We start from the raw sequence: 27,487 nt of genomic DNA on the forward strand, positions 1-27,487 counted from the left end.
ACAAGGCAAGGGAATAGACATTAAATGGTATGACACTGAAAAGTGTAGAGGAACGGAGGGACTTTGGAGTGCAAGTCCACAGATTCCTGAAGGTAGCAGGCCAGGTAGATAAGGTGGTTAAGAAGGCATATGGAATACTTGCCTTTATTAGTCGAGGCATGGAATATAAGAACAAGGACATTACGCATGAACTATATAAAACACTGGTTAGGCCGCAGCTGGAGTACTGTGTGCAGTTCTGGTCACCACATTACAGGAAAGATGTAATTGCACTGGAAAGGGTGCAGAGGAGATTTACAAGAATGTTACCTGGACTGGAGAATTTTATTATGAGGAAAGATTGGAGATGTTGACAGTGGATAGTGAAGGGGCTATAGGGGGGGAGGAATCACAATCACTAAGGAAGTGGTACTCAGTAAGATAATGGGACTAAAGACAGATAAATCCCCTGGACCTGATCGCTTGCATTCTAGGGTCTTACAAGAAGTAGCGGCAGGGATAGTGGATGCATTGGTTGTAATTTACCAAAATTCCCTGGATTCTGGGGAGGCCCCAGCAGATTGGAAAACTGAAAATGTAACGCCCCTATTTTAAAAAAGGAGGCAGACAAAAAGCAGGAAACTATAAAACAGTTAGCCTAGCATCTGTGGTTGGGAAAATGTTGGAGTCCATTATTAAAGAAGCAGTAGCAGGACATTGGGAAAAGCAAAATTCGGTCAGGCAGAGTCAGCATGGATTTATGAAAGGGAAGTCATGTTTGACAAATTTGCTGGAATTCTTTGAGGATGTAACAAACAGGATGGATAAAGGGAAACCAGTGGATGTGGTGTATTTGGACTTCCAAAAGGCATTCGACAAGGTGCCACATAAAAAGTTACTGCACAAGATAAAAGTTTACAGAGTTGGGGGTAATATATTAGCATGGATAGAGCATTGGCTAACTAACTAATAACAGAGAGTTGGGATAAATGGTTCATTCTCTGGTTGGCAATCAGTAACTAGTGGGGTGCCGCAGGGATCAGAGCTGGGACCCCAACTATTTACAATCTATATTAACGACTTGAAAGAAGGGACTGAGTGTAATGTAGCCAAGTTTTCTGACGATACAAAGATGGGAGGAAAAGCAATGTGTGAGGAGGACACAAAAAATCTGCAAAAGGACATAGACAGGCTAAGTGAGTGGGAAAAAATTTGGCAGTTGGAATATAATGTTGGAAAGTGTGAGGTCATGCACTTTGGCAGAAAAAAATCAAAGAGCAAGTTATTATTTAAATGGAGAAAGATTGCAAAGTGCTGCAGTACAGTGGGACTTGGGGGTACTCATGCATGAAACACAAAAGGTTTGTATGCAGGTACAGCAAGTGATCAGAAGGCCAATGGAATCTTGGCCTTTATTGCAAAGGGAATGGAGTATAAAAGCAGGGAAGTCTTGCTACAGTTATACAGGGTATTGGTGAGGCCACACCTGGAATACAGCGTGCAGTTTTGGTTTCCATATTTACGAAAGGAAATACTTGCTTTGGAGGCAGTTCAGAGAAGGTTCACTAAGTTGATTCCGGAGATGAGGGGGTTGACTTATGAGGAAAGGTTGAGTAGGTTGGGCCTCTACTCATTGGAATTCAGAAGAATGAAAGGTGATCTTATCGAAACGTATAAGATTATGAGGGAGCTTGACAAGGTGGATGCAGAGAGGATGTTTCCACTGATGGAGGAGACTAGAACTAGAGGGCATGATCTTAGAATAAGGGGCCGCCCATTTAAAACTGAGATGAGGAGAAATTTATTTTCTCAGAGGGTTGTGAATCTGTGGAATTCGCTGCTTAAGAGAGTTGTGGAAGCTGGGACATTGAATAAATTTAAGACAGAAATAGTCAGTTTCTTAAATGATAAGGGGATAAGGGGTTATGGGGAGCGGGCGGGGAAGTGGAGCTGAGTCCATGATCAGATCAGCTATGATCTTATTGAATGGCAGAGCAGGCTCGAAGGGCCGTATGGCCTGCTCCTGCTCCTATTTCTTATGTTCTTATGCTGGGTCTGTTTTCTTTGGAACAGAGGAGACTGAGGGGAGACCTGATTGAGGTGTATAAAGCTATGAGGGGCCTGGATAGAGTGGATAGGAAGGACCTGTTTCCCTTGGCAGAGGGGTCAACAACCAGGGGGCTTAGATTTAAAGTAATTGGTGGGAGGCTTAGAGGAGATATGAGGGGAAATTTCTTCTGGAGAGACAGTGGCATCTGCGCCCAATGGTGCTACTGGCCTGTGTCATCATAGAGCTGCGAGTCCCAATGAGGTCTTGGAAGCTTGTGAAAGTATGCTGTTCTGGCCTGGTCATTTTGGAGCCACCAATATCCTCTGGCAGCAAACTCCTGGGCTGCCACAGCCACCAGGTCGGTCTTGAGAAACGTCCTGCAGTGTGTTGCAGATGTGAGTAGTGGACTCCGCCCACTTTTCTGTCATCTCAGCCACACATGTGCAAAGCGTTTCCACTGTCTTCACATGAGGCTGATGCCCCTGAATCATTGTTCTTGTACATAACAACAGTGACTACACTTCAAAAGTACCTCATTTGGCTGTAAAGCGCTTGGTGGCGTCCTGAGGTCGTGAAAAGGCGCTATATAAATGCAAATCTTTCTTTGTGTAAGTAATACTGCTCTGTGCAAGTACACTGCTCCGCAGATGGCTGTTTATCAGTTGCCATCAATACACTTGCAGAGAAACCGTAATATGAAACCAGATTGTGAGGGGAGGAGTTGATTTAAGCTCTGATGAATGACAACTGTGTGATAAGGCACGGCAGATTGATTGACGATAGTTCTCCTATTTTTGCTATGTTATTGTTACTACATGGACATGATCTGCTGTTTCAATCTCTCTGAAATAAAGGGCCCACTAAAAGCACGCGGGTGTGTGTGGTGGAGCACTGTGTTCAGAGCCTCGGGGAAAGATTTTCTCCTGTGCAAAATACGTAACAAAATCAGAAAAATTTGTGTTCACCAACAAAGTTGCCGGTGTTGGTGGAAGGATCCAGGACAACGTTTCTGTCCAGGTCTGGCGTTGCAGCTTCCCACACCCTCTGTGAGCGAAGCTGTGGAGCTCGCAAGGCATTGTGGGTAATGAAGAGGTCTGACAATTAAAGGGGCCATGCACATACGAACATGCGAAAAATGACGGACATGCAAAGACCACCTGGACCATCGAGCCTGTCCCACACAACTGCGATACCGTGTGTCACAACTTATACAATCCACCCCACCCGAAACCGTGTGATCTGAAGAAATACAAAATACAATGCAGTGAATCAATATATTTTTTAACCCTTTTAAAAAAATATTCAACATTTAAAAGAAGTTCCAAATGTGAATATGCAACTTTTAAAGCTGCATTACCTTCTTAACCTCAACAAATGGGAAAACTGCCTCAGCACTAATACAAATGGGTGAGCAAGCCAGGGAAGGGGCACCGAGGGTCTCGCACGCAGCACTCCAGCTTTGTGCAGGGGGTCAGCACTGCAAGAGAGATCCTCCGCCCACAGGGGCCAAGAGGCCCTCCAGAAAGAACGATGTGGGACCACATCACCGAGGCCGTCACTGCCAGCAGTGTCGCCCACACCACCTGGCTCCAGTGCCCAAAGAAGCTTCATGGCCTCAGACCAGGGGTCAAGGTCAGTGACTCCATCTTCAAAAGCCATCTCCTACCAACTGCACCACTAACCTCACACACTGCTCAATGCACAACCCCCAATCACTCACCTACCAACATTCTGTACTAATGACGAGGCACATCTCCCATTCCTAGCCTCACCTCAACTCCTTGGAGGAGGTGGTGCCGGCCATTCTTGGCAGGGGCATGGTTGAGCCCTTGGCCAGCAGTGGGGCTGAAAGGATACAACATGCTAGTGTCCTCGCACGTTATCCTCCTTCTGGCATACACCTTCTGCTTTCTCTCCCTCCCATCGCCACAACTCCACCCTTGTGCCTTCCTCATTTCACACACCCAAGAAATGCAGCTGCCCAGTCAGTGGGTCAACAAGAAGAAGGGGCCTGCCCAGCCAGTGGGACCGCAGTCGGATGATTCCATTCCGGCCACAAGGAGGCTGTCTGGGATGCATCCTTCCATCTGATTCCTCCTCTTTGGCTTCCTCTTCTTCTGCAACTTTCTCTGCTGTGCCTCCCTCTGCAAGCGAATGCTGGAAATGTGAAATGACAGCATAAAATGCTGGATATACTCAGTTGGTCAGGCAGCATGTTGACCTGAGATGTGAACTTTGTTTTTCTCTCCATAGATGTTGCGTGACCTGCTGAGTAATTGCAGCATGTTCTGTCTTCTCAAAGACCTTCATTTACCATCTGAGTCCTTGCAAGCGTCCAGCAGCACTCCCTGCACTCTTTTAAAAGAAACTTTTCACATCTTTTACAACAAGCCACCACTTTAATAGAATCAAAAAAATCCCATCTAAACCCTGAAATTCAAACTTACTTGAATGATGTGTGTGCCCCTTTAAGAGCTGCAGCATCGCCACTGTCAGCGTGCTTAGGACCCGGCGCTAGGGTCAAAGTTCGCGTTGGTGAGGTTGCATGCTGATTGACGGCATTACACCGCCATTTCTTTTCAGGGCGCTGCCAGTTACCAGCAACGCAAAGGGGGATAGCAATATGGGGGCCACCACAGGACCTGCCACCAGCTGGCGGTGGCCATTTTATGGCGCTCCTAAATGGAACATAAAAATACCCCCCTCCTCACCACCACCACTACTGAACACGAATAGCATTGTATCTGGGCTCAAGGTCACGCTCCACTATTTACGGAACATGCTTCCATCAAAAAAAATTCATTAACCCTCTTCAGTTGCCAGTTTCAAATAGATTTCTTTCTCTTATTAAAATGTTTAAAGTCATTATATGCCTCAAGCATCACGACTAAAGGCCTTTGTAACTGATGGAATCGCTGACGTGTCAAACTCACTGCTTCACAATGTTATAAACTCATCATTTCTAAAAATATAGAAATCCCACAGGTTATTCTAGTGTTAGGTCTATTCTTAGGGTGACATTAGAGTCAGGGTATGCAGCCTTTGTCAGGTAGCATCATCATCATAGGCAGTCCCTCGAAATTGAAGAAGACTTGCTTTTACTGTAAAAGTGGGTTCTCAGATAACTGAACAGTCCAATACGGGAATTACAGTCTCTGTCACAGGTGGGACAGACAGTCGTTGAGGGAAGGGGTGGGTGGGGAGTCTGGTTTACCACACACTCCTTCCGCTGCCTGCATGCTCTCGGCGACGAGACTCGAGGTGCTCAGTGCCCTCCCGGACGCACTTCCTCCACTTAGGGCGGTCTTTGACCAGGGATTCCCAGGTGTCAGTGGGGATGTTGCACAAAAGCAAAATACTGCTGATGCTGTAAGTCTGAAATAAAAACAGAAACTGCTGGAAATACTCAGCGGGTCAGGCAGCATTTGTGGAGAGAGAGAGAGAGACAGAGTTAACGTTTCAGGTCGATGGTCTTTCCTCAGAACTGGATATACTGCTGTCTGTTACACTGTAGCTCACCTAAATATCGCAATCATGGAGAGAAAATAATCCTGTTGCTGGAGTTACTGCAGCTTCCCTGTTATACTGTACGTTTACTGTGTGGTTTTAACTAATGCTACTTGTTTAACAGTTATAGTACTCTTTATATTTTCAATGTTTAATTTGGTCTAGCAAATGACCCTCTCCAATACATTTTCTATCTTCCAAAATCTTTTTTCTTTACATTCTTAGTCTTCTTCCAGTGCCCTGCTTAAATGTTTGAAAACATTCTGATTTAGCTAAATAATATCCGATATTAAGTGCTTTGAGCTACTATACTGGACATCACCTTCATGTTAAGGCCATCTCCCGTGATATGAAACGCTTGCTTCTGTCAAATCTTTCAGCGTGTGGGTTTTTTTAGTAAGAAAGCATACTATATTGACACTATATTGATAATGCCATCTGGAGGGTCCAATATGCAGTACCATCAGCTATAAGGCTCTGTCTCCCTTCTTGTTTCCAACCAAAGACCAAGGGCATCCAACCCAAAGCAGAGAAGTTGACCTTTATTTGGGCAAAAATAGTTCATGGACATTGTTGAATCTTACGGTGTGCAAATTGGTTGCCATGTTTGTATACATAACTACAATGACTGCAGTTCAAAATTAACTCTTTAGAATTATAGAATGATACAGCACAGAAGGAGGTCATTTGGCCCATCATGCCTGTGAAAGAGCTGTCCAATTAGTCTCACTCCACTGCTCTTACCCCACAGCCCTGCAATTTGTTTTCCCTTCAAGTATTTATTCAATTCCCTTTTGAAAGTTACTATTAAATCTGCTTCCAGCATCCTTGCAGGTAATGCATTCCAGATCATAACAACTCGCTGCATAAATAATATTTTCCTCACCTCACCTCTGGTTCTTTGGCAATTATCTTAAATTTGTCTCGTCTGTTATCGACCCTTCAGCCACTGGAAACAGTTTCTCCCTATTTACTCTATCAAAACCGTTCATGATTTTGAACATGTCTATTAAATCACCCCTGAACGCTCTCTGCAGGGGAGGAAAACAATCACAGCTTCTCTAGTCTCTCCACGAAACTGAAGTCCTGCATCTCTGGTACCATTCTAATAAATCTCCACTTCACCTTTTGAAGTGAAAATGTCGAAAAGTTGCAGTCGAGGATTAAAGAAAACTCGCATTTACATACCATGTCACTGGGTGGCGGTGTGAGCTGTGAGGAGGATGCTAAGAGGCTGCATGGTGACTTGGACAGGTTAGGTGAGTGGACAAATGCATGGTAGATGCAGTATAATGTGGATAAATGTGAGGTTATCCATTTTGGGGGCAAAAACACGAAGGCAGAATATTATCTGAATGGCTGCAGATTAGGAAAAGGGGCGGTGCAACGAGACCTGGGTGTCATGGTTCATCAGTCACTGAAAGTTGGCATGCAGGTACAGCAGGCGGTGAAGAAGACAAATGGTATGTTGGCCTTCATAGCTAGGGGATTTGAGTATAGGAGCAGGGAGGTCTTGCTGCAGTTGTACAGGGCCTTAGTGAGGCCTCACCTGGAATATTGTGTTCAGTTTTGGTCTCCTAATCTGAGGAAGGATGTTCTTGCTATTGAGAGAGTGCAGCGAGGGTTCACCAGACTGATTCCAGGGATGGCTGGACTGTCATATGAGGAGAGACTGGATCAACTGGGCCTTTATACACTGGAGTTTAGAAGGATGAGAGGGGATCTCATAGAAACGTATAAGATTCTGACGGGACTGGACAGGTTAGATGCAGGAAGAATGCTCCCGATGTTGGGGAAGTCCAGACATAGTCTTAGGATAAGGGGTAGGCCATTTAGGACTGAGATGAGGGGAAACGTCTTCACTCAGAGAGTTGTTAACCTGTGGAATTCCCTGCCGCAGAGAGTTGTCGATGCCAGTTCATTGGATATATTCAAGAGGGAGTTAGATATGGCCCTTACGGCTAAGGGGTTCAAGGGGTATGGAGAGAAAGCAGGAAAGGGATACTGAGGGAATGATCAGCCATGATCTTATTGAATGGCGGTGCAGGCTCGAAGGGCCGAATGGCCTACTCCTGCATCTATTTTCTATGTTTCTATGAAACATCTCAAAATACGTGTTTCACAATCTTAAAAGGGATCCAGGAACAGAGAGTACATAAATCTCTGAAGGTGGCATCACAAGTTGAGAAGGCTACTAAAAAAGAATATGGGATCCTTGGCTTTATAAACAGATGCAGAGAGTATAAAAGTAAGGAAGTTATGCTAAATCTTTATAAATCATTTCTCACACCGGCCAGTCATACCCTTTCCGTGTGAGACCAACAATTTAGTGTCAGTTACTGAGCTTTGCGATGGGGGCTGAAAGGCACTGGAAATGGAGTTGAGACTACTCAAATTCATATTGTTTAATGGGCAAGAGGCAAGACCCCATAAGCTCCTCAGTGTGTGATAGATTGAGTCCAAGTTCTGGAGGTGAGAGGACTGTGTGCAAACCACACTGTATCACCTAGTCTGTCACCCCAATTGTTTATGAATTGCCCAACTGTATGATTACCAAGGCTCCTATATTGTGATCTAGAGTGTGAGCCACACACCAGATTGAATCAGTTGTATTCAAAAGACTGAGGAAAATGATTAGGAAATGTCCAGAATCATGGTGGGACAATGACAAGTAGTCAGGGCCATAGCAAGTATCATTGTTATCACTGAACACGTACAAGATGTTTACTGAGTCCAAATGTCCCTGGAATCGGTATCTATCTTGAAATGGTGACCAACTTCCAGTTCTATCTCATGAAGGTCATGAGCAATATGCTTGCAGAGCTGGTCTCCAGTGGTCCTGGTTAACTCTTGCCACTGGATAAAGGTCTAGCTCTGTCCAGCCCGTGTGGTGGCTGATGTGCAATGGTCATCACACGTTAAAAAAATCCACGCACAGACATCTTCCATCCCTGGAGTTCAGGACTGGAATATCAGGCCCTTCATTGAAACATCTATGAACTCATCCCCTTTGGTGTGGAAGCAAGTCATCCTCGTTCGAGGGACCGCCTACGATGATGATGACTAGGCCCAGGCAGCGGAGCCTGGTCTCCAATCATCTTGGGTCCCCTTGTCATTGGACCAAGCCCGTATGGTAGCTGGTGTGCAACGGCCACATCACGTTATAAGAATTCACGCACAGGCATCTTCCACCCTTTAAAATTAAGTTCGGAACCTGGAACATCAGGACCCTCATGGACTCATCAGTCACCTGAGAACTCATATTCGTGTGGAAGCAAGTCATCCTCGACTCCGAGGGACTGCCTAAGAAGACGACTTAAGGAAAGAAGAATGGATCATTCATAGTTAGTTTGATTGATGCTAAGAAGAGTCGGTTCCACTAGTCCCAACTAGGCTTGTCCCTACAACTAAAACTAGCAATGAGCATTTGAAATCCTGGTAAAGTCCTTGCAGCGCACTTCATGATTTCTGCAGATACCCTACATACATACACGTACCAGGCATCATCAAATACACAACACTAAAATAATTTTCTTGACTTGTAATCTTGGTTTATAGACTCAGACCTTGGTTGGTCAATTATAGAATAGGGAGGTCACTTATTACTTGGAGGGTTCGAGTCTAGGTGGGGTAGAGGAAAAAAGGGATCTCGGAGTACAAATTCACACATCGCTAAAAGTTGCGACACAGATTAGCAAGGCCATTAAAAAAAGCAAACCAAGCACTAGGGTTTATTACTAGATGTATAGAATTGAAAAGTAAGGAAGTTATGTTAAACCTGTATCGAACCTTGGTTAGACCACACTTAGAGTACTGCGTGCAGTTCTGGTCACCATATTATATAAAGGATATAGAGGCACTGGAGTGGGTACGGAAAAGATTTACAAGGATGTTACCAGAAATACATGGGTATACATATCAAGAAAGGTTGGTGGATAGAGGTGTACCGATGGATGTGGTGTATTTAGATTTCCAAAATGCATTCGATAAGGTGCCACACAAAAGGTTACTGCAGAAGATAAAGGTACGCGGAGTCAGAGGAAATGTATCAGCATGGATCGAGAATTGGCTGGCTAACAGAAAGCAGAGAGTCGGGATAAATGGGTCCTTTTCGGGTTGGAAATCGGTGGTTAGTGGTGTGCCACAGGGATCGGTGCTGGGACCACAACTGTTTACAATATACATAGATGACCTGGAAGAGGGAACAGAGTGTAGTGTAACAGAATTTGCAGATGACACAAAGATTAGTGGGAAAGCGGGTTGTGTAGAGGACACAAAGAGGCTGCAAAGAGATTTAGATAGGTTAAGCGAATGGGCTAAGGTTTGGCAGATGGAATACAATGTCGGAAAGTGTGAGGTCATCCACCTTGGGGAAAAAAAACAGTAAAAGGGAATATTATTTGAATGGGGAGAAATTACAAGATGCTGCAGTGCAGAGGGACCTGGGGGTCCTTGTGCATGAATCCCAAAAAGTTAGTTTGCAGGTGCAGCAGGTAATCAGGAAGGCGAATGGAATGTTAGCCTTCATTGCGAGAGGAATGGAGTACAAAAGCAGGGAGGTCCTGCTGCAACTGTACAGGGTATTGGTGAGGCCGCACCTGGAGTACTGCGTGCAGTTTTGGTCACCTTACTTAAGGAAGGATATACTGGCTTTGGAGTAGGTACAGAGACGATTCACTAGGCTGATTCCAGAGATGAGGGGGTTACCTTATGATGATAGATTGAGTAGACTGGGTCTTTACTCGTTGGAGTTCAGAAGGATGAGGGGTGATCTTATAGAAACATTTAAAATAATGAAGGGGATAGACAGGATAGAGGCAGAGAGGTTGTTTCCACTGGTCGGGGAGACTAGAACTAGGGGGCACAGCCTCAAAATACGGGGGAGCCAATTTAAAACCGAGTTGAGAAGGAATTTCTTCTCCCAGAGGATTGTGAATCTGTGGAATTCTCTGCCCAAGGAAGCAGTTGAGGCTAGCTCATTGAATGTATTCAAATCACAGATAGATAGATTTTTAACCAATAAGGGAATTAAGGGTTACGGGGAGAGGGCGGGTAAGTGGAGCTGAGTCCACGGCCAGATCAGCCGTGATCTGTTGGGTGGCGGAGCAGGCTCGAGGGGCTAGATGGCCCACTCCTGTTCCTAATTCTTATGTTCTTATGTTCTTATTAATGTTGGGGAAGTCCAGAACCAGGGGTCATAGTCTAAGGATAAGGGGTTAAGCCATTTAGGACAGAGATGAGGAGAAATTTCTTCACCCAGAGAGTGGTGAACCTGTGGAATTCTCTACCACAGAAAGTTGTTGAGGCCAATTCACTAAATATATTCAAAAAGGAGTTAGATGTAGTCCTTACTACTAGGGGGATCAAGGGGTATGGCGAGAAAGCAGGAATGGAGTACTGAAGTTGCATGTTCAGCCATGAACTCATTGAATGGCGGTGCAGGCTCGAAGGGCCGAATGCCCTACTCCTGCACCTATTTTCTATGTTTCTATGAACAGGCTGGGCCTCTTTTCTCTTGGAAAAAAGAAGGCTGAGGGGTGACCTAACAGAGGTCTTTAAAATTATGAAAGGTTTTGATAGAGTGGATACAGAGAGAATGTTTCCATTTGTTTGGAAGAGCATAACTAGAGACCATCAATATAAGATAGTCACCAAGAAATCCAATTGGGAATTTAGAAGAAACTTCTTTACCCAAAGAGTGGTGAGAATGTGGAACTCGCTACCACAGGGAGTGGTTGAAGCGAATAGTATAGATGTATTTAAGGGGAGGCTAGACAAGCATGTGAGGGAGAAGGGAATAGAGGGTTATGCTGATCGATTTCGATGAGGAAAGACAGGCGGAGGCTCGAGTGGAATACAAACACCGGTATGGACTGGTTGGGCCAAATGGCCTGTTTCTGTGCTGTATATCTCATGTAATCCTATGGTGACATAGGACAGTGACAGGTAACGTTAGTGCTCAAATACACTTGGTCAACAAACCCTAATATAAGGGTTGACCACCTGTCAAGCTTTCAACCCCATGCTGATACAATTGGAGGTACCCAGCAGAGGCTGGGCACTTTCCCAGAGGAAAATACAAAGGGCAGTCATCTTAAGCTGCTGAGTCTATGAATACTATGAAATTCATTACTGCTCTGAATTTTCCTCCCTCATTCTCCGAAGCACCAAGTAGCTTGGCAGTGGGGATGCTGCATTTGGCCTTGCCCTACCTGGTGTAGGAAAGAGGAAAGCTCAACCAGTGTTTGGACCCCTGATCACCATTGATGGAAAGCAGGCCACTGTGCATGTTGCAGAATTGGGCTTGGCTGTGATGCCTCTCGCCGTCTTATAACTACCTGTGCTTGTCTGGGATTGCATAGGATCAGTGGCCCCTTCGATAAGCTGCCTGTCAAACTGGAGTGCAGCACGAGTCAGGACGGAAGGAGTGAAAGGGGAACAATTATTGGGGGGTATCATTTCCTTGTGCAAAAGTCCACAGCAGCAACAATGAAAGCAAACCTATTGCAAATGATGATTTTTGACTGGTTAATCCAATAATTATCGGTTAATAAAGCTCAATTTGTTTTTGCATCTCTTTATGCTACCAGATGGTGTGAACTACACTCCTCCAGCCTGCAAATGTAAACAGTGCTATGACAACGCATATCGCCGTGGTCCCTTTCCTCCACCCATAAGATATAACCAAGATATATCTGTGAGAGAGATGTCACCCGCTCAGCCTTATGGATATGGAGTGGTTAACTCTCCATCTCTGTACTTTTCAAGATATCCTTATAGTGGAGGAATGCAAAGCAACTTCATCCAAGGACCACCTCGAGCACAAGTATTTGGGTGAGTACAGTTACTGAACTTGCACTTGGTCACTCCATGTTTTCGATCTCTTTATCTGTATGTATCCCATCTCTGTGTTTCTGTTTACTCTCTTTCCCTGTGTGTGTGCTCGTAAGTGAGTGAGTGAGTGTGTGTGTGCACACGCGCTTCTTTATCTACGTTTCTTGTCTCGCTGTTTCTCCATTCTCCCTTTGCTATTCTCACAGATACAGGTTGGTGTCCTGGACACATCTCTTTGGTGTATTTAACTTGGTAGTGTGTGTGTGTGTATGTGTGCAATTCATTGAATGTCACAATTACATTGACCAAAACCACTTGGATTTGGAACTTAACCTGCGAGACATTGCTGGCACCTTCAGTGCCTGAAAGTCCTGGAGATTCCAAGCATTTTTTTCCTTTTTCATCCCTGCCCTCTCCTGACGGCACTGACTCCTGGTGGAGTGTGGCTTCCCTAGCACCACTCACCTAAAATGCTGTGGCCAAGGTGCCATTATTCAAGTATGAACCCAGACAGTGAATGCAGTCACCCTTTCGAGCTTTAATGGACATCGCAGCTAGGTTTGATGGTATACAGCATCCAAGAGCGGAACCCTGGCTGGTATTCTTCCTCCTCCTTGTCCAGGGCTCCTGAAACCAGCTGTAATGTCCCTGCTGCATTCCAACTGATATCAGCCAACTCAGCACTTACTGAAGGTTTAACCTTGCACCTTCCTAGTCTGCCTGGCACAGTTACACACTGCCTTTACCAGCCGAGCCATCATGGGGGCTGTGAAAGCTTCAGTCAGCATATTTAATGGTATAATTACATAACACATTCCAGGTAAATTACTCTAAAATTTAGATTGTCCATTACCTCAGGTCTAAACCAATCTCTTACTTTAAATGTCGCTATTTTGCTTTAGAAATGTGGCACACATCACTCCCTGTATTTAGGAGATAACAAAACAAGAATCTTATTTAACAGGATTTTGTAGCAAAGAAAAAGTTAGTTTGATTCCGGAGTTCACTGTGTTCTGCACATGTTATCACAGATGTTGTTATGTAAACGCTCGACTGAGGCAACACAATAACAACTAGCTTAAAATAGCAGGGATGGACCTGGGCGCTGTAGCAATTTTAGGATCTGGGCAGTGCAATGGTTTAGTATCTTTAGGGCCTGAGTGGTGCAACAATTTAGTACCTTTAGGATCTGTGAGGTTCAGTGATTTATCATCTTTAGGACCTGTGAGGTTCAGTGATTTAGTACCTTTAGGACCTGTGAGGTTCAGTGATTTAGTACCTTTAGGACCTGTGAGGTTCAGTGATTTATCACCTTTAGGACCTGTGAGGTTTAGTGATTTATCACCTTTAGGACCTGGGCAGTTCAGTGATTTAGTACCTTTAGGACCTGTGAGGTTCAGTGATTTAGTACCTTTAGGACCTGTGAGGTTTAGTGATTTATCACCTTTAGGACCTGGGCAGTTCAGTGATTTAGTACCTTTAGGACCTGTGAGGTTCAGTGATTTATCACCTTTAGGGCCTGTGAGGTTCAGTGATTTATCACCTTTAGGACCTGTGAGGTTCAGTGATTTATCACCTTTAGGACCTGGGCATTTCAGTGATTTAGTACCTTTAGGACCTGTGAGGTTCAGTGATTTAGTACCTTTAGGACCTGTGAGGTTCAGTGATTTATCACCTTTAGGACCTGTGAGGTTCAGTGATTTATCACCTTTAGGACCTGTGAGGTTCAGTGATTTATCACCTTTAGGACCTGTGAGGTTCAGTGATTTATCACCTTTAGGACCTGTGAGGTTCAGTGATTTATCATCTTTAGGACCTGTGAGGTTCAGTGATTTAGTACCTTTAGGACCTGGATTCAAATCAAGCACAAACTGATGAAATGAACGTATCTTCTGAATTAATGACACATGACACATTTATGTTGCAATGCATTTTAATGTTATTCAGAACATCACCTTGCTCATCTGTGTCCCCCTAGATCACATCTTACCCTGTATCCCTTCCTCTTTCAATCACTTGGCTGACAGCATCTTTCATAAGATATAAATCGGATGCTTATAAGTATGGGCCTCGGCTTTCTGCCTCCTCCGGGGAATGTTTGGCTAGATCTAGATGGGTGATGCGGGCTCCACCATGTTTTCTGCCATTCGCACTCCAGGAACGCTGGATGCCGGGACAACTCCAAGTGTCCAGTAGAACCCTGGGGCAGGTATTGAAGAGAGCCGTGTGTTTCAAAGCACAGCTGTGCCCAGCACAGGCCCATATTTGACCGAAATTGTTCGAGCCAGAAAAACTGCTTTCTTTTAAGACAGCTCACCAGCCACCTATCTCTCCCACACAAGGACTGTAGAAACATAGGAACATAGAAATTAGGTGCAGGAGCAGGCCATCCGGCCCTTCGAGCCTGCACCACTATTCAATAAGATCATGGCTGATCATTCAACCTCAGTACCCCTTTGTTAGATCTCTTAATTTCCAATGAAATACGAACTCCGATTGTAGTTTTAATGTAACTTTATTTTGGCAGCAGCAACAAGCTCTTGGCTTTAAGCCAGGTCTTTGTCCTTCTGGTATCACATGGCCAAAATGGCTGTACTTATACCTGGTGCAATTTAGAGAAAAGAACTCGCCTTCTTTGACCTTATTGGCTCATTTGATAGTCTTTTAACCTTTAATTGGCTCGCCACCCAAAGGTTCTAAAATGTCAAGTTGATTGATGACTAAATGCAATGTGCTCAGTCGCACGTAGACACGGGAGTCTGTGTTTCTCAACCTGTCTAAATGCAGTCTGTTTGAATTCTCTATCACACTTTCCTGTTTTCTCTCCGTACCCCTTGATCCCTTTAGCTGTAAGGGCCATATCGAACTCCCTTTTGAATATATCTAACGAACTGGCGTCAACAACTTTCAGCAGCAGAGAATTTCACAGGGTAACCACTCTCTGAGTGAAGAAGTTTCTCCTCATCTCGGTCCTAAAGGGCTTACTCCTTATTCTTAGACTGTGATCCCTGGTTCTGGAACTCCCCAGCAACGGGAACATTCTTCAGAATGGCAGGCAGTGACTAATGGGGTACCACAAGGTTCTGTGCTGGGGCCCCAGCTGTTTACACTGTACATTAATGATTTAGACGAGGGGATTAAATGTAGTATCTCCAAATTTGCGGATGACACTAAGTTGGGTGGCAGTGTGAGCTGCGAGGAGGATGCTATGAGGCTGCAGAGTGACTTGGATAGGTTAGGTGAGTGGACAAATGCATGGCAGATGAAGTATAATGTGGATAAATGTGAGGTTATCCACTTTGGTGGTAAAAACAGAGAGACAGACTATTATCTGAATGGTGACAGATTAGGAAAAGGGGAGGTGCAAAGAGACCTGGGTGTCATGGTACATCAGTCATTGAAGGTTGGCATGCAGGTACAGCAGGCGGTTAAGAAAGCAAATGGCATGTTGGCCTTCATAGCGAGGGGATTTGAGTACAGGGGCAGGGAGGTGTTGCTACAGTTGTACAGGGCCTTGGTGAGGCCACACCTGGAGTATTGTGAACAGTTTTGGTCCCCTAACCTGAGGAAGGACATTCTTGCTATTGAGGGAGTGCAGCGAAGGTTCACCAGACTGATTCCCGGGATGGCGGGACTGACCTATCAAGAAAGACTGGATCAACTGGGCTTGTATTCACTGGAGTTCAGAAGAATGAGAGGGGACCTCATAGAAACGTTTAAAATTCTGATGGGTTCAGACAGGTTAGATGCAGGAAGAATGTTCCCAATGTTGAGGAAGTCCAGAACCAGGGGTCACAATCTAAGGATAAGGGGTAAGCCATTTAGGACAGAGATGAGGAGAAACTTCTTCACCCAGAGAGTGGTGAACCTGTGGAATTCTCTACCACAGAAAGTTGTTGAGTCCAATTCACTAAATATATTCAAAAAGGAGTTAGATGAAGTCCTTACTATTAGTGTGATCAAGGGGTATGGCGAGAAAGCAGGAATGGGGTACTGAAGTTGCATGTTCAGCCATGAACTCATTGAATGGCGGTGCAGGCTAGAAAGGGCCGAATGGCCTACTCCTGCACCTATTTTCTATGTTTCTATGCCTCAAACCTGTCCAATCCCATCAGAATTTTATATGTTTCTATGAGATCCCCTCTCATTCTTCTAAACTTCAGTGGATACAAGCCCAGTTGATCCAGTCGCTCCTCATATGTCAGTCCTGCCATCCCGGGAATCAATCTGGTGAACCTTCGCTGTACTCCCTCAATAGCAAGAACGTCCTTCCTCAGACTAGGAGACCAAAACTGAACATAATATTGCAGGTGTGGCCTCACCAAGGCCCTGTACAGCTGCAGCAAGACCTCCCTGCTCCTACACTCAAATCCTCGAGCTATGAAGGCCAACATGCCATTTACCTTCTTCACCGCCTGCTGTACCTGCACGCCAAACTTCAATGACTGATGTACCATGACACCCGTTTATTCCGACTCTTTGCTTCCTGTCTGCCAACCAGTTCTCTATCCACGTCAATTCATTATCCCCAATACCATGTGCTTTAATTTTGCACACCAACCTCTTGTGTGGGACCTTGTCAAAAGCCTTTTGAAAGTCCAAATACACCACATCCACTAGTTCTCCCTTGTCCATTCTACTAGTTACATCCTCAAAAAATTCTAGAAGATTTGTCGAGCATGATTTCCCTTTCATAAATCCATGCTGATTTGGACCGATTCTGTCACTGCTTTCCAAATGCACTGCTATTTCATCCTTAATAATTGATTCCAACATTTTCCCCACCACCGATGTCAGGCTGACTGTCTATAATTCTCCATTTTTTCTCTCCCTTCTTTTTTAAAAAGTGGTGTTACATTAGCTACCATCCTGTCAATAGGAACTGAACCAGAGTCAATAGAATGTTGGAAAATGATCACCAATGCATCCACTATTTCTAGGGCTACTTCCTTAAGTACTCTGGGATGCAGACTATCAGGCCCTGGGGATTTATCGGCCTTCAATCCCATCAGTTTCCCTAACACAATTTCCTGACTAATAAGGATTTCCTTCAGTTCCTCCTTTTCGCTACACCCTCGAACCCCTCGTATTTCCGGAAAGTTATTTGTCTTTCTTAGTGAAGACAGATCCAAGGTATTTCTTCAATTGGTCTGCCGTTTCTTTGTTCCCCATTATAAAGTCCCCATAATTCTGTCTGCAAAGGACCTACATTGGTCTTCACTAATCTTTTTCTCTTCACATATCTATAGAAGCTTTTGCAGTCAGTTTTTATGTTCCCTGCAAGCTTTCACTCATACTTTATTTTCCCCTTCCTAATTAGACCCTTTAACCTCCTCTGCTGAATTCTAAATTTCTCCCAGTCCTCAGGTGCTGCTTTTTCTGGCCAATTTATATGGCAATTCCTTGGATTTAACACTATCCTTAATTTCCCTTGTTAGCCACAGTTAGGCTACCTTCCCCTTTTTATTTTTACTCCAAACAGGGATGTACAATTGTTGAAGTTCATCCATGTAATCTATAAATTTCTGCCATTGCCTATCCACTGTCAACCCTTTAAGTATCATTTGCCAGTCTATCCTAGCCAATTCACATCTCATACCATCGAAGTTACCTTTCCTTAAGTTCAGGACCCTAGTCTCTGAATTAACACTGTCACTCTCCATCTTAATAAAGAATTCTACCATATTATGGTCACTCTTCCCCAGGGGGCTTCGCACAACAAGATTGCTAATTAGTCCTCTCTCATTACACATCACCCAGTCTAGGATGGCCAGCTCTCTAGTTGATTCCTCGACATATTGGTCTAGAAAGCCATCCCTAATACACTCCATGAAATCCTCCTCCACCGCATTGCTACCAAATTCGTTAACCCAATGTTTATGTAGATTAAAGTCGCCCATGATAACTGCTGTACCTTTATTACACACATCCCTAATTTCTTGTTTGATGCTGTCCCCAGCCTCACTACTACTGTTTGGTGGTCTGTACACAACTCCCACTAGCGTTTTTTGCCCTTTGGTATTCTGCAGCTCCACCCATACAGATTCCACATCATCCAAGCTAATATCCTTCCTTACTATTGCATTAATTTCCTCTTTAACCAGCAACGCGACTCCACCTCCTTTTCCTTTCTGTCTATCCTTCCTGAATGTTGAATACCCCTAGATGTTGAGTTCCTAGCCTTGGTCACCCTGGAGCCATGTCTCCGTAATCCCAATTATATCATAATCATTAATAGCTGCCTGTGCAGTTAATTCATCCACCTAATTACAAATACTCCTCGCATTGAGGCACAGAGCCTTCAGGCTTGTTTTTTTAACATTCTTTGTCCCTTTAGAATTTTGCTGTAATGTGACCCTTTTTGATTTTTGCCTTGGGTTTCTCTGCCCTCCACTTTTACTATTTTCCTTTCTATCTTTTGCTTCTGCCCCCATTTTATTTCCCTCTGTCTCCCTGCATAGGTTCCATCCCCCTGCCATATTAGTTTAACCCCTCCCCAACAGCACTAGCAAACACTCCCCCTAGGACATTGGTTACGGTCCTGCCCAGGTGCAGACCGTCCGGTTTGTACTGGTCCCACCTCCCCCAGAACCGGTTCCAATGTCCCAGGAATTTGAATCCCTCCCTCTTGCACCACTCCTCAAGCCATGTATTCATCTGAGCTATCCTGCTATTTCTACTCTGACTAGCATAAGGCACTGGTAGCAATCCTGAGATTACTACCTTTGAGGTCCTACTTTTTAATTTAACTCCTAGCTCCCTAAATTCAGCTTGTAGGACCTCATCCTGTTTATTACCTATTTCGTTGCAATGCTCCAACCCCATAATGACATGATTCCTGACACAGGCTACCTCCCTTATGCAAGTGATACCGGGCTGGAAATATGACCAAGGTCAGCGGGGCATCTCCTGGTCGGACGGCGGGGGGGCGGGGGCGCGGGGGAGGAGGGGGAAGTCTCACTCTAGCAGAGATGTGCCACAGTTGGGGGAGGGGAAAGACTGCAAAGGCTAGGCCCTGGTCTCTCTGGTGATTGAAAGGGTCTCATGTGAAATGAGTCTCAACCCAGTTCCTAGTGCTCCCAGAACAAAATGCGTCTCATTCATGGCTGGTAGAAAATAGATTGGCAATCCCCTTCGGTAAGGCTAAAAGGAAGGATGGCGACATGATCCCTGATGGTTTTGCAATAATGTGGTGAGCAGGTTGCATTGACAATCAACCTGCTACATCTAGTTCCCAAGTTAACTGCATGACTTCTGCAACAGGCTGTTACCACTCTGCATCTTCGATGCATTCAGACTATGCAGTTGCGTGCATGTTTTGCTGTATCTCGTGAAGCAGGTAAACAGCTACTCCTCCACACTCTGGATGTGAGTTTGGAGTGTCAAAGGGCCTGCAAATGAAGCACAGGCTGACCCCTCCCCTAGTTTACAATAGATGCTTTGGTTTGTGTGGTGCCGGAAAATCCCAACAGAGGATCCTGCCGCTCGACAGCACAATTGCCTGTTTCAGGCGATAGGCACTTTTTAAAAATGGAAATTGATGTCGTCCTCTGATGTAAATAGGACCCCAATTGCCATTTTAGGTAGGCAGTGTAGGCTTCTCTGGTCTCTAAACACCAATTTTGGCCAGCATTTCTCCCAGGATGCTTCAGCCCTCACATCTTGGCACGGCACAAATCAGGAACTGAGTGGAGTGATCATAGAATCATTGAAAATTATGACACAGAAGGAGGCCATTCGGCCCATCATGTCCGTGTCGGTCAAAAAAGAGCTATCCAGCCAAATCCCACCTTCCAGCTCTCGGTCCGTAGCCCTGTAGGTCACAGCACTTCAAGCGCACATCCAAGTACTTTTTAAATGTGGTGAGGTTTACTGCCTCTCCCACTCTTTCAGGCAGTGAGTTCCAGACCCCCACCACCCTCTGGGTGAAAATCTTCTTCCTCATCTCCCTTCTAATCCTTCCACCAACTACTATAAATCTACGCTCAAAACTGAGAAATGTCCCTCTGGGCTCATTGCCAGGAGCAGTGTAGTATTGGTTTAGTGATGATTCTTTCTCTCATTCACCTTTGTTTTAGTCTAACTCAAACGGACATTGCAGCAACAGAATTACGGTTTCATCCTCCTTGTCAGGTTCAGTGAGTGCTCCCAGCACCTTCCTCCTAATCTTACCAGCCCTCACTATCTAAATAATAATGTTTTTTTTTTACATTGAAAAAATGCAATCGATTTTTTTTAAATTGTTACATTGAATTCCTTGTAACTTTTTATTTAATTTTCTTGGCGAGCCTCTGGGATATTTACTTTAGTATTTGCTCTTCCATCTATAATATTGCTGGAAACTGGAAACTGTCCGTGGTGAGGTGTGTGGGCGGGAAGCCCAGCCTATCTGGAATGGCAGTCAAAATTTCACTTTCTTAATAAAGAATGGACTGAAAGCAGGGAATACAAAGAGATTTTTTCTTTTAAGTCAAGTATGAAAAAGGAAACATGAATAAAGGAAAGAAAATCAACAAAATGATATGGAATCTAGCAGAAAATTAAGGAAGGAAAAGCAGAGGCAGTGCATTATATGAAACATCAAACAGTTACGCCACAGTGTAAAGCACTCCCAAAGTCAACAAGTAATTGTTTCTCACAAACGGGGTTCTTCGAATTGTTAACGTTTGTCGGTGACCACCACTGAAACCTCAGTTACCCTGAAGCAAATGAAATTCAGGATAGTCTGTGAGATCACCGAGGATAAGCCTTTCTCACAAAGGGGCCCATTGCCTGTTGTGTTTCAGCGCTGGGCCAGAGTGAGTTGAATTCTGTAGACGGAGACAGCCACCCGCACTCAACAATTCTCAGATACGAAGTGGAGGGGTGGCACATTGGGGAACCAGCCTCGTGGACGAATTGGTGGGATCTGGACTTCTAGCCATGAGCCCCTGCACTAAGGGATTCCTGGCCTTAGTCACGTCACTGTGGGGAATGCTGAGCGGAGGACAGGCGGTTATTTTGCTTGGGGAGGGCAGAGCAAAAGATCGGAAGGACCATCGCGAAGCCAATGCTGCACAGCTCCTGGCAATGAGCTCAGAAGGAGATTTCTCCCAGTTTTGAGCATTACTCCACTCAGTTCCCATTTTGAGCCATGCCAAGAGATGAGGGCTACAGCACCCTGAGTGAAATTTGGGGCCAAAATTGGTGTATGAAAACCAGAGGACAGGGGTCAGAAATGCTTGAAAAAGCAAGGGTTTTATCCGCGTTTGTCTTTTGTTTTCCCCTCCTTTTTTCTCCCACCTTAGTCAGGAGGGGTGTGAAAAAGACTTCTTAGTTCATCGTTCCTCTCGGTCACTGATGTGAGATAGCTAGGCATGAGGCCGATAAAAAATCAACAGGTAGGACAACCGGTGTGCATGGTGTGCATGTCAATGAGGAGAGGGAGTCAGACACCAATCTCTCAGTCAGATTGACTGTATAATGAAATGGTGTTAGCTGATTATTAGACTCTACTTGTGTAATATGTAGCCCAATTTTTCTGTAATGCTTCCTGCAATTGACCACCCAGGAGTGACATTCCCCTCCGATTTGCCCTTCTCCCTATGCTGAGAGATGCCACAGCCCGTGCTCAACATCTCTCCCGACTTGATGCACCATAACTGGGAAACTGAAGCTTGAAGCTGCATCCATGGCCCACTTCATGGCACTGAGAGCTATGCATTAATGGCACAGCCATTTATAAGAAATAAGAGCAGGAGTAGGCCGTATGGTTCCTCGAGCCTGCTCCACCATTCAGTAAGATCATGGCTGATCATCGACTTCAAATCCACTTTCCTGCTCGATCTCCATATCCGTTGATTCCTCCAGAGTGCAAGCTTGTGTTCCTCCACAATCATTCAAAATTCAGCTCGTGGTTCATCTCAGGATATATCTTCACTGACAGTTCTTCTCATTGGCGAATGTTAGCGCACAAGTAAACATACCAGGGTGGCAAGAAAGTTACAAATCGCTTCAGTTGAAACTCTGATAAAAATAATTATATCTCTCTTTTAGGGAAAATCTATATCCTGCACACGTCAGAGGGATGAGCCGAGAGGTGCCTGGAATTTTTGCTGAGGTTGCCCCTCAGCATGAAGTGTTTTCTCCACATGATAGAGGTCAAATATCCCGTGCTTGTCCACTGCCCTATAATGCACGAGACATTTCCGCCAGTGGCAATGAAGAACACGGTACTCTGAGAACAATTAACCTGCCGGACGCATTAAGTAAGTGCTGCATGTTCCGCATTCTACCCTTGTCAATGGGAGGCACTCGCTTGGGTTCATTAATAGAACTTAATAATGGGCTGGAGGAGAACTGCCTAAAGTCAGAGGGAGCTTGTTTCCTCTTTGTATTCCCTCTCAATTTGTTCCAGTGTGAAAACCTAGCCAAACCTTTCAATGGACAGAGCAGCATAACCATTCTTGGTCATATCGTCATACATGTTGAAATGGGGCCCCGAGCATTAAACTGGCTTGGAGCTCTTGGTGGGGACAGCGGGCAGGCAACATGATCGCAACACTCGCTGCCCGCTCAATACACAGTTAAAATTGTCTGATCACTTATCATTGCTTGTGGGATCTTGCTATGTACAAATTGGCAGCTGCATTTGCCTCCATAACTGTGACTGCACTTCCAAGGTATTACATTGGTTGTAAAGCAGTTTTAGACATCCTGAAGACAGGAAAGGTGCTGTACAAATGCAAGTTCCTGTGTGAAATGTTGTCACTGGCATGCTCAGACCTCGATCATATTGTACTGAAAATCACATCTGTCTACTTTTGAATGGCTTTGCAAGAACCGCGGTGAAAGCGGAATGGGTTGAGTAGTTTATCTGAATCTATTCTTCCTTTGATAGGAAAAGTATTCGTTACCTACTCTGTGGACACAGCCAACGAAATTCGTATCTTTGTGAACTTCCTGCGTATTAATGGCTTTGAGACAGCAGTAAGTAAGGTTCTCAGTCCCAACACGCTCTCAGTATTCCTTCTACAGAACTAGTATAGAAGGCAACTAGGACCTGCAGCATTGGTTCTTCTATCCAAGGAGTGTCACAGTAATGTAATGTTGGGTGAATTTTCCCAGAGAGACATACTGAACTGTATTGAGTCCAACCGAGTCTTTTTTTTAATTTAGAAGTAGTTGAGGTGACACAAAGATAATAAAAACCTCAGTTGCACAGAAAATTTGAAACAAAGCAACAACAAATAAGACATCCATATTTCTAATGTGAATGGTGATCTTTTATGGATTCAAAGCCGTGTCCCATCACTGCACGGTACAAGCTACTGGTGCACCAACCCTGCTTTATAACAGGGCCCACCTGAAGCTGTTTCAATTCTCATCCTCGAATTCATAATTTGAAGGCACCATTGCCACCCTGTGATAGAAAGATTCTCCTGGTAACGGACCACATACATAATGGCGACCTGTGATTATTAAGTTGTGTAGATGTCACATTGGATCATTAACCTGAGTTCCGATTGCCCTACAGATTGATATTTTTGAAGACTCAGTTCGTGGCATAGACATCATAAAGTGGATGGAAGGCTACCTGACTAATGTAAGTACAGAAATGCGCTGGTACACTGTCGGAATGCAAGGTACCAGCCATGGCTCAGTGGCAGCACTCTCGCCTGAGTCAGAAGTATGTGGCTCCCACTCCAGGACTCGAGGCCGGTGAACGCAGCAGGGCAGAGAGAGAGGCCGCAACTGGCGGAGGGGGCGTCCGCAGGCTTCCTTGAAGTGCCGACGGGAGTTTTCCTGCTGCTCCTGGCCTGCATTGGGTGCTGTAAAAGGCACTTGCCTTGTGGAGCCAGTAGTTCCCGCCTCTCTTTTGCTGCCGCATTTCCTGACCCCTGGGAAATCCGGCCAGCAACTGCAGCTTTTAAATCGGGTTCCCACTTGCACTGTGTCCTGCCTCTCCATGATGGGACACTCGGACATCTCAAAATGCGGCAACAGGCGTGTACACAGTGGGCTGGGGACAAGTTTTTCTTTTTTAACCCTCTCCCGCCATCATGGTGGGGGGGGGGGTTAAAATCGAGTATATTTTATGCCCACCTGATAGGGAAGATGGGGCCTCAATTTAATGTCTCATCGGTAAAGCATCACCTCCCTCAGTACTGCACTGAAGTGTCAGCCTAGATTATGTGCTCAAGTCTCTAGAGTGGGCCTTGACCCCATAACCTTATGACTCAAAGGCAAGAGTGCGACCACTGAGCCGAGGCTGAAACCTGTAATATTTGTATTTTATTGTGAGCGTGCTATGTGTTACAAACAAAATGATTCACAATAAAAAGTCGTAATAATGTCCACCAGCCTTCTGAATTGTTTCCGCTGAACCTCTCACTGAAATTGTAGCCTTAGTCTCACTTTTGACAATCTATAATTGTATATGTGTTCAAAATAAAGATATGAAAATCCTTGTAGGGAGCAGGAGCTCTTAGATAAGATATGTCCAAATTGTGACAGTGCATGAAAACGCCATTCTTTTTGCAGTGGCTTCTCTTCCCACTCCCGCATCGTTACCTCTGGTGTCCCCCAAAGATCTATCTGTGGCCCCCTCCTATTTCTCATCTATATGCTGCCCCTTGGCGACATCATCCAAAAACACGCCGTCAGTTTCCACATGTACACTGACGACACCCAGCTCTACCTCACCACCACTCCTCTCGACACCTCCACTATCTCTAAATTGTCAGATTGCTTGTCTGCCATCCAGTACTGGTGAGCAGAAATTTCCTCCAACTAAATATTGGGAAGACTGAACCCATTATCTTTGGTCTCTGCCACAAACTCCGTTCCCTAGCCATCCCTTTCTCCAACATCTATCTGAGGCTGAACTAGACTGTTTGCAACTTTAGTATCGTATTTGACCCCGAAATTAGCTTACGATCACATATCCACAGCATAACTAAGACCGTCTATTTTCACCTCTATAACATTGCCTGCTTCCGCCCCTGCCTCAGCTCATCTGCTGCTGAAACCCTCATCCATGCCTTTGTTACCTCTAGACTTTACTATTCTACTGCACCTCCTGGCTGGCCTCCCATGTTCTGCCCTATGTAAACTTGAGGTCATCCAAAACTTGGCATCCTGTGTCCTAACTCGCACCAAGTCCTGTTCACTCATCACCCTTGTGCTCGTTGACCTACATTGGCTCCTGGTGAAGCAAGCCTCGATTTTAAAATTCTCATTCTTGTTTTCAAATCCCTCCGTGGTCTCAGTCCTCCTTATCTCTGTAATCTCCTCCAGCTCCATAATCCCCCAAGATATCTGCCATCCTCTAATTTTGCCCTCTTGAGCATCCCTGATTTTAATCGCTCAACCATTGGTGGCCCTGCCTTCAGCTTCCTAGGCCCAAGCTCTGGAACTCCCTGCCTAATTCTCTCCGCCTCTCTACCTCTCTTTCCTCCTTTAAGACGCTCCTTAAAACATACCTCTTTAACCAAGCTTGTAGTCATCTGCCCTAATTTCTCCTTATGTGGCTCGATGTCAAATGTTGTTTTATAACTCTCCCGTGAAGTGCCTTGGGACGTTTTACTATGTTAAAGGCGCTATATAAATAAAAGTTGTTTTTGTTGAATAGCTGCATTATCATTTAAAGCAATAGAACTTCTGTCTTAGCCGGATAACAGAAGAGTCATTGCTTTGCTCATTTTGCTTACAGAGGGAAGTGATGATTGTAATAGCGATTAGTCCAAAGTACAAGCAGGATATCGAGGGAACTAAATCGGAGCAGCTAAAGGACGAGCACAGCTTGCACACAAAATACATCCACAGAATGGTGAGAAAGCGGGCCTTGAGCTCCTGGACGTACAACCTATTCTTACATTAAATGTTTAAAGTGTACTCAGTACTGATGGCCTATTTTAAGCCAAAGACCTGGGTTCTCTGTAAGCAGAGACCTTCCGGTAGGATCATATGGGTTAATACACTTTACATAAAGAAAGCCCAGGATTGCAGTCATTCACATCCTCGGCTCTGAGATCTAGACTACAGGCCTCGGACTTCAGGTGGGTGGGGTAAATTACTTCTTTGGCAAAAGCTGGAAAGAAAAAGATTTTGAAATTCACACCTAACACTACCAGTCCCATCTTTCTTTTCAATATTCTTCTTCCTTTTCCTGAAGGCAGTGACTCCTGGCAGGGTATGGTTCCATGTCGACTGTTCCTCTGGTGACTCCTGGCAGGGTATGGTTCTACAGGTGCTGCCCTTTTGGAATCTCATCAACATTTTCAATCTTCATGTGCGAGTCTAGTCAGAAAATGTCTAGTCAGGTTATTCAACTGTGTAGACAGCCAAGCCCGATCCTGACCTTACTAGTGTCCAGATGTGTGAACATTCCAACAGGGATCACTGGACAGCCGTCAGGAACAGAAACCTTGGCTAATTATTTTTAGCCTGCAATGCGGAGACCAATTGTGCTGCAGGCAGTGAGGTCAGCTAATTCAGTGCAGACCAGGAATGGAACCTTTAGCCTTCCTGGTTTGTATGACTCGGTACCAAACCACACACCCCACTACTGTTGGGAATGGTAGCATAGTGGTTATGTTATTGATCTAACAATCCAGAGGACTGGATTAATGATCCAGAGACGTGAGTTCAAATCCCACCATGACAGCTGGGGAATTTAAATTCAGTTAACTAAATAAATTGGAATAAAAAGCTAGTATCAGTAATGGTGACCATGAAACTACCCAATTGTCATAAAAATCCATCTGGTTCACTAACGTCGTTTAGGGAAGGAAATCTGCCGTCCTTACCCGGTCTGGCCTATATGTGACTCCAGATCTACAGCAATGTGATTGACTCTTAACGGCCCTCTGAAATGGCCGAGCAAGCCACTCAGTTGTACCGCTACAAAAAACAATAATAAGAATAAAACCGGACAGACCACCCGGCATGGACCTCGACAACGCCTTCGAACGGCACACCCAGCTCAGTTGACCCCGCAGAAGTCCTCGTCACGAACATCTGGGGACTTGTTCCAAAATTGGACTAGTCAAACAACAGCCTGACATAGTCATACTCACAGAACCATACCTTTCAGCCAAAATTCAAGATTCCTCCGTAACCGTCCTGTCCCACCGG

The 27,487-nt window shown here is 44.9% G+C and overlaps 1 protein-coding gene across 1 annotated transcript in view; it reads left to right on the plus strand.

The window, feature by feature from the left end:
* Window positions 1-27,487, plus strand: part of LOC139267448 (E3 ubiquitin ligase TRAF3IP2-like) — a 104,027-nt gene that overhangs the window by 52,888 nt on the left and 23,652 nt on the right. The window contains exons 3-7 of the mRNA XM_070885790.1: window positions 12,127-12,370; window positions 22,406-22,617; window positions 23,250-23,338; window positions 23,886-23,954; window positions 26,064-26,180. Of these exons, the coding sequence (XP_070741891.1) occupies window positions 12,127-12,370; window positions 22,406-22,617; window positions 23,250-23,338; window positions 23,886-23,954; window positions 26,064-26,180 (731 nt within the window). The remainder of the gene's footprint in view (window positions 1-12,126; window positions 12,371-22,405; window positions 22,618-23,249; window positions 23,339-23,885; window positions 23,955-26,063; window positions 26,181-27,487) is intronic.

Source organism: Pristiophorus japonicus, chromosome 7, assembly GCF_044704955.1.
Source record: "Pristiophorus japonicus isolate sPriJap1 chromosome 7, sPriJap1.hap1, whole genome shotgun sequence".
Classification (NCBI taxonomy): Eukaryota; Metazoa; Chordata; class Chondrichthyes; family Pristiophoridae; genus Pristiophorus; species Pristiophorus japonicus.